At 36.0% G+C, this 8,317-nt stretch overlaps 1 protein-coding gene across 1 annotated transcript; it reads right to left on the bottom strand.

Annotated features, from left to right (window-relative positions):
• Positions 1 to 6,198: 6,198 nt before the first annotated feature.
• LOC137733250 (E3 ubiquitin-protein ligase PUB23-like) lies at positions 6,199 to 7,666 on the bottom strand. The gene has a single exon (XM_068472398.1). It carries the CDS (start codon positions 7,631 to 7,633, stop codon positions 6,341 to 6,343), a length of 1,293 nt encoding a protein of 430 aa, XP_068328499.1. The 5' UTR covers positions 7,634 to 7,666; the 3' UTR covers positions 6,199 to 6,340.
• Positions 7,667 to 8,317: the final 651 nt, after the last annotated feature.

Below are 8,317 nucleotides of genomic sequence, written 5' to 3'. Positions count from 1 at the left end.
TTTCTGCACGTTTGAATTTGGCAACTGAGATTGAACTTGCTAGGTAAAGTTTTGCAACCGGTAATGCTGATATGTGTTGTACGGAATGCCTTTCAGCAGTTGTTGGTATCAAAACTCTCGTACCAATTACCGTACCAAACTTTCGGTTTGGTAAAATCTATTACCATTACCATATACCGAAGTTTGGTATTGCCAAATGTTCGGTTGGCATGGTATGGCAATGGTAATTGCCACTTTATTTTGAGACAAAATCTGTTTTTGCTTTGTTCAACATTTCATATTTTGTGCCTCTGTGATAAGACAAAGATATATAAACCAAATGCATAGACGGAAGAAAATTCTCATAACAAGTGCCCAAATGGATTTACAGCCGCATGAAATGTTGATGAATTACTTGAAAATTATAAGCCTGAAACAAAGAATGGAAACATAAAGCAGTACCATAGGTCTACAAGGACAATGCGTAGCCTAATAATTCCTCACCTTAGCGGTACCGGTTGATTATTCAACGGAAACATAAAGCAGTACCACAAGACTCACCTCTTTAACTTAAACCTCTCCTTAGCTCCTGATATTCCATACATTGTAGCCTAAATTTATCTCTTATTCATCATTCACAATTCACACACACAATAATTCAAATGATGCATCAAGATTCATAATGAAAATTAAGCTTACAATCCAAATAGAAGTTAAAGTTTCAAACCAAATGAAAATTGAAACTAAACTTCAAAAGGTAAAATTCATTGATCAATTCTTCAAGTTTAAGATGTCGAAGCTTTTGGAGGAGGCATTGAACTTGTAGAAGATTGACTTTGTGTCAAGCCTACATTACAAACAAAGAAAACATATTAGTAGCAAGAAGAATTAAAGTTGAAAACCATTTAACAACAAATTTACTAAAAAAATTAAAGCATATCTTACTTGTTTCAACTTCTTCCATTTCCTTGTAAAATTGAAGCATATCTTCTGTTGGTTCTTTGTAGAAGTTTACTTCATCCACCCTAAGCCAATCACTAGTACACACTAGTGCCTCTACCATTTTAGGAGTCAATGATGCCCTAAAAGGGTCCACAACCCTCCTTCCTAGGCTAAATTCATTTTCACTAGCAACGGTAGATGTGGGGATTGCAAAGATATCCTTGGCTATTTGTGAAAGAATTGGGAACTCTTTTGTGTTTGATTTCCACCAATTCAAGAGATCAAAGCCACCAACAACAATGCTAATATAAGGAGCGGCGAAGTACTTTTCAACTTCATTAGATATCTCCAAAAGGCGTTGCTCCCTCCCTTCTTGTATAAGCTCCTTCATCATTTCAATTTTTTTCTCATCACCCCCACAAGCTTGAATTATGTACTCCTCATTTAGTTCCACATCTTCCCAATGTAGCCCCAATGGTAGTAGAAGAACCCCTTCTATACTCATTATACAAATCAAGCAAGCATTTTTTAATCTCCATAAGCATCCAAGCTATCTTTCTATCATCTCATCCAAGTGTTTTGAGGCTAATGGTAATCATTTGAAGTTTATAACAAGGGTCTAGAACTTGGCCAAACATAAGTGGGTTCACATTCTTAAAACTTCCCCAATACTTGTTAAATTTATGCATCATTGTAGTAGCCACCCTTTGCAATGTAGGATTGGTAGGATCTTTCTTTTTCTTCTCAATCTCTATTAGTAAAGCAACCACTTGATCCCATAGCAAAGTTGATGTAACATTTTTTGTTGCACTAAGCTTCAAAGTAGAATCATGAAACTTCTTAAGAAAGTGGGTAAAGGCTAGTGATTTCTCCCAATCCTCCTCATCCGGAGGCCCCACTTTTTTTCCCAAATTCTTCTTTGAATCCATCTCCATTTTTTCAAAGTAATCACAAAATTGCACATTCTCATCCGCTATCCTAAGACACACCTTCCTAAACTTGTATGCAACGTCAGGCATTTTATATGTTGCATTCCACCTTGTAGACACATCAAAAGGCACATTTGACATCTTGTCCATCTTGAATAAGATAGCAAAATCCCTAAACTTATCCAATCTAGCCGGTGAAGAATGAATGTACTTGACACAATTCCGAATCCCCTCAACCGACTTAGCAAGCTCCTTTAGCCCACTCTTGACAACTAAATTTAAGATGTGACAAGAACACCTCATATGTATGTACTTCCCACCAACCAAGAGAGAATTCATTTCCCTAGCCTCTTTTTCATGTAGTTAATCGCAACATCATTGGCGGAAGCATTATCAACCGTAATGCTAAAGATCTTCTCTATCCCCCATTGGTTCAAAAACACCTCTAGAACTTTCCCAATGTCTTCTCCCTTATGACATGTGATCTTTATGAAGTTTATGATTTGTTTGTGCAACTTCCATTCACTATCCATGAAATGAGCGGTAACTACCATGTAGTTAATGTTTTGTACCGATGTCCAAGTATTGGTTGTGATACTTACCCTTTGATTATGCATTGCTTCAAATAACTTAGACTTCTCCGACACATAAATCCCACACACCGGCCCCAATCTTCTTCCTATTTAGAATCTTGAATCGAGGTTGAGCCTCTTTCATCATGTCAATGTACCCACTACCTTCAAGCACCTTAAATGGTTGTTCATCCTTAATGAGAAACATCACAACCTTTAACTCAAGTTTTTTTTGGTTAAAGGTGTGGGGGACCAATCCACCACTTGTAGACTCATTTGTTAAGACCGGTTGATTATTATCCCCTTTCATATAAAGAGGTGAGTCTTTACAAACTTTTCTAAGGTAATGTCCTATGCTTGATGTCCCATTTTTTCCAGGATCGGCCGAAACCTTTTTTTTGCAATATGAGCAAATTGTAAGGTGAATGTATTTCCCTTTACCCAAGGTTCTTTTCACTCTCTTAGCATGTAACCAACACTCCGATTGCAACCCACTTACATCTTCATATTCATCGGGCACATCTCTTCTCTTACCACTTCCCACACTTTCATCCCTTTCTCCTTGATTTTGTTTTTGAGATTGTGTTTGAGGTTGGGGTTGGGGTTAGGGTTGGGTGGTGGAAGGTGTTCTAGTATTAGAGCCACACAGAGATTGGCTTGTCCTAGACTTATCTTGACCTAATACCGAAAATAAAACACAACATTATATCGTATACACATCATATCCAAATATAGTAGAAGCTTTCGTATAGATACATATCATACCAAAAAATAGCACCCATTCCAATTGTCTCAATTAAAAAGCAAATAAAAAACAAACATAGATTATATTCTTAACTGCTTGTTATAATTTACAAACCAATGTCTTGAGCTTAGGCTTACTGCTTACCCATCTTAGTTTATAATCTTTACAGAATACAGCCTAAACGCATATTGTATAATTCCCATCAGTACCGATCAATCACAGAAAACAGCCTAAATGCAGATTGTATAATTCCTCGAAACTAAACCCAACAACCAAAAAGCAGAAAAGCATAGAAGAAAAAAAGATATGCATCATTGACAAGTGATAACTCGATCAAAAGGTCATGCAATTCCTAATCAATTGAGTCTAATTCCATTTAACAAATCAATTACAAATCCCCAATTTATCAATTTAGGGTTTCTAAAACTTTTTTTTTATCTAACTCTTGAGAATTAACCTTGATAGGTGGAGTCCCAGTAGCGACGAAGATGAGATGGATGAGAGTGAGTGAGATTGTTCAACGGAACGATGGGAGAATCTGAGACAAGACGATGGGAGAGACGAAGTGTAGTCTATGTAAAACGGCTGAAACTTGAAAGCTTGAAATGAGAGAGGGAGAGCGAATAGTCACTCACTAGTTTGTGTCTACTGTAGTCTGTCTGTAGGGTTTATTTTTAAATTATTAGAATATTATAAATTATAAATATGTGTTATATTATAATTATATATTATATTATATTTTCGGTACGATACGGTAATACCATGGTAATGGTATCCATTACTAATATCGTACCACGAAATTTCAGTACGGTACAATACCGTACCATTACCGTTGGCACAAAATCGGTATGGCACGGTTGGCATGGCAATTTGGCAAAAAAATCCACCCCTAATCAACCTGGTTGCTAGGGTCTTGGGTCACCATCACTGATTAGACACGCTACAATTTTATTTAATAATAGCGCTCACCTATAAAATAAAATTTCAGTATGACTGTAACGCAGCCTAAAAACACGGCTAGAGACAATCTTTTACTACAACCAACGATCCCGCAGAACTTTTAGAAAGAAAGATCCGAAGGGTACTAGGATTTCACCATCTTTCCAAATCACCACCAAACAATGATTGTTTTTGTTTGTTTTTATATTTGAATTGTTATCTGACTGTAAGCTTCTTTTGTCTCTACCTCTTTTTATATTTTGAGGTCAAATGCTCATTTGGCTCTACGTTTAACCAATAAAGATTGACGCAGTTGATTGAAACAACCAACAGTGCATCTTAAATCGCAATATTACATGTTTTATTATAAATTCCACTTAAAGTTCAAAAATCATTGCTTTAATTGTGTTCAATAAATGATATAATATTTACAAAGTTGGAATTTGAACATTGGAATCATTTACATCATGATAATCTCACAATAATGAAGTCGCACAACCATAATGCGCCTGTTTGGGCCATAAATAAAAACAAGGTTTGCTGTGGGTCTAAACTATTTTTATTTACACGAAAATAGCATGATTCCAACCATCAACTTTGAAGCTCAATTGGGATGATATCCCATAACTCAAACGATCACCTCACTCCATCCCAACTCGTTCGATGGTTCGGACATTATTTTTATCAAGATGTGTCTGCCAAGCAGACGATCAAACCTGGGAATATGTTGCATCCTTAAATGACAATGTACACATCATTTGACATGCTAAAGTCACCACCCTGCAATCATGCAAATTGCCACAAGACACTGAAGAAAAAAAACATTGATTATGCTATGTTTATTTTAGCAACATCATACATGCATTTAACAATTAAATGGCAGAAGCAAACTTATATGCACTCAAAACAAAACTTTACCCATGAAATTTAAAGCCTACTAATGTGGTGAACCAAAGACTCAATTGAAATTCACAAAGAGAGTCGAGAGTTATTATACCTTTGTAGTTCATCTTTGCATACGTAAAGGATAATTATCTAAAGTGAGGGCCTTCATTCCTCTATTTGAGTTGGACTCCATAGCCTTCATCTTCATCATTTTGGCTCATTGGATTCTCAAAAGCCACTAAAGAAGGAGGCCTCTACATTTCGACACTAAAAATGATTGAGGAAGAAGATGAGTGACATGGGAGGGGAAAAAATGCAAGCAATCCTCTTCCATGTGGCCGACCTCCTTAGAAGAAAAAAAAAAAAGATATTTTCTCTCTTTTGCCTCAAAGAAACCCCTAATGAAAGGTGGAGATATAATTCTCCTTATACATGGCTTTCAACATAAGTGAAAACATCTCCCTTCTCACAACTATGCCTAAAGCCTTTGGGCTTTTGGACCTTTTGAGTTTTAGTTACTAAGTTGTCATACAACTTAAGTTAATGGCTTTGACTATTCGAAGCCTATTAGGTCTTGAGGCCTAACACTAACTCGAGATCTAAAACAAACTTATTAGTTTGATTAATTAACAAATTAATTAATTCTAGCTATAAACAATTAAACAATTTATTGTCCTTACTCAACTCCGTTGTATTCTTCAATATGATTTTCTCTATATCAATACTCTTAATCATATTGTTTGGTTGATAGTTATTCATGTCTACTATTTGATCTAATCCTCTTGTCAATGTACTTCTCAAATCTCATTCATGTGCTGTGGCCAAAGACTCTTAATTATATCATAGAGTATTCTCCTTAAAACGTTTGAAGGTTAGAGATCCCTTATTGTACACTCACATGCCTCCATGATTTGCTCAACTACAATTTGTTTTTAAACTCAATACGTATAAACATAAGACTCATATTCTATGTGAGTTGAACTAAAACTTACTCTGAAAAAAAACAAAAAAACAAAAAAACAAAAACAAAAACTTACTCCAGTTAAGTAGAAACAATTAGCAGGAGAGAGATTGCAGCCAGAAGAAAGGTAAAAGGAAATTTAGAAAGCATATCTAGGGATAGATGCAGTTCCATCGATGAAAAGGATATATATCCTGAGCAACACAAAATAAAATAGTACTATACCACCATTGAACCAATATCCGAATCATATATATAAAATTCTAAATCATTAATTAGACTTTCACAATACTTGTACCAGTTCAATTTTTTTCATGAGAAAATTAACTGTATTTTGCTGTGTGTTTTAAAAAATTAATACAAAACTTGAAAGAAGATAAAACCCTAATTAGCGAGGATCATTTACAAATCCCAAATAGTCCTTCAAATTACAAGGGAAACATGGATATTGTTTCCATGAATTTCCATGCATCTTGAAGATCTTCACCACCTTATCCTTTGTAGAAGATCTGCCATCCATGTGCAACAATGCCACAAGCTTCTTCACAGGTCCACAAATCAACATTTCCTCCAATACCCTCTCGGTCGGATGAAAATTACAAATCAACCATATGATCTTGACCCCAATCTTGGTGGCAGCATTGGAAACATGCAACATTTTTTTGGAAATGGAAACAATGCCCAGACCATGTTCCACCAAGGCCTGCCTTCCCTCAGCACATTCACATAACAACTTTATCACTTGTAACATTTTCTCACATTTGGATCTGTTGGAGTCTGGCAGTAGCTCTATGAGGACACAAACTGCACCCGCTTCAATTGCCCTCAGCCTGTTTTTCTTTGATGCTGTCAATATTTCTATCAAGACTTCCAAGGCACAAGAACTTGCTTTGCTACATATTTCATCCGAAACAAGCTCCAACAAGGATTTAAAAAAATCTATACCTTGATCTTGTACCACGAAGCTCCAATCATACTGGGTTTTCGTCATCTTCTTGAATATGGTAATGGTATGGAGCCGTGCCTCAGCGCTTCCTCGCTGAAGCATGATGGCCATTGATCTGGTTGATTCTTGCTTCGATAACAATTTAAATGTTTTCCCTTCTTCCAATATGGGAAGTTGGTGAAGAATACAAAGAGCCTCCTCACAAGCTCTAAACGTAATGAAATCCGAGCTCTCCAAGAGAATTTGATCAAGAATTTGGACAAGAACTTCGACCCCGTTTGATCGAATAAAATCATTTTTCGTCTCGTCATCTATCTCGATGATGGAACGGAGTTTCTTAATCGAATTTACCTTGAATGGGGATGACACGATTGTGTTGAGATGCGCTTGAATTTCGTCATGTTTATTTGAAGGCCTTGGTGTAGATGATGTTGAGCAAATAGCTTTTTTAGCATCCTCCTTGGTTTGCCATGCAACAATGAGCCTCTTGAGGGTGTGGTTTGGAATCATGTCGAAATTCTCAACGCTTTGCATTGTGGCAGGACAAGTTTTCTTCTTGTAGGAGAAGAACCATTTCTCAATGTTGTTACGCTCGTAGGTGACACCAGTGGAGATGGTGACGGGATCTTTCATGAGCTCCATAGAAATGGGACATCTGAAATGGTACGGAGGAAAGTCGTCCATGGCTGAATGATCTGCAGGTGTTTTTCTCTCTGATATCTCAAGATCCTCCATTGTAAAATCAAAGAGAAGTTGAGGAGGTTATGACTGATGAGGTTATTAACAATACTGAGATCTCCTCTCACACACGCAAATATGTATATATATAGTGAGGGGAGGAAGATGTGGAAGTCCAAAAAAAGGGAAAAATTCAAAGTCAACATATGGATATGCATTTGGTAGCTATCCCTAGCTGTAGCATTAAATCTACAAGTCAGCACAGGAAAGTTTCTTTGTTTTGAATTTATTTTAAAAATTTTAAATTTTAAATTTAATTCTAATTAAGTACCATAAGTCTACCATAGTTGTGGTGATATTCCTATCTGACCCATTTCTTTTTGTTATTTTGCTTTCTTATCCAAAAATCTAATAATTTTATGAGATATATCCACCACTGGAATAAACGTTTCTGCTTGGTAACACATGGCAAATAGCTTGACCGCAAAAATAAAAAGATGGTAAGAACACCATGGCAAATTGACGAGGAGTTACTTTGTTCATGCATGTGTTTGGTTGACCATGTTTAAGATTAACTTCCTTTTCAGAAAATTCAAATTAAAAGAAACGGCGCGATTAATTAAAAAGGAAAAAAGCATGCCAGTGATAATTTTGCTGGTTCACAAATATGGCATTAACATAATATTTGAGTACATTTATTTGCAGGTTAGATGTATATACAATGAGGAGCCAATTAATTTA

This window comes from Pyrus communis, chromosome 5 (genome assembly GCF_963583255.1).
Source record: "Pyrus communis chromosome 5, drPyrComm1.1, whole genome shotgun sequence".
In the NCBI taxonomy this organism is placed as follows: Eukaryota; Viridiplantae; Streptophyta; class Magnoliopsida; order Rosales; family Rosaceae; genus Pyrus; species Pyrus communis.
The sequence above is the reverse complement of the archived record's forward strand: the minus strand, read 5'-3'. Positions and strand labels throughout refer to the sequence as shown.

What these genes read in the sequence shown, in the direction of transcription:
- LOC137733250 (XM_068472398.1), bottom strand. Translation starts at nt 7,633, where the DNA reads ATGGAGGATCTTGAGATATCAGAGAGAAAAACACCTGCAGATCATTCA.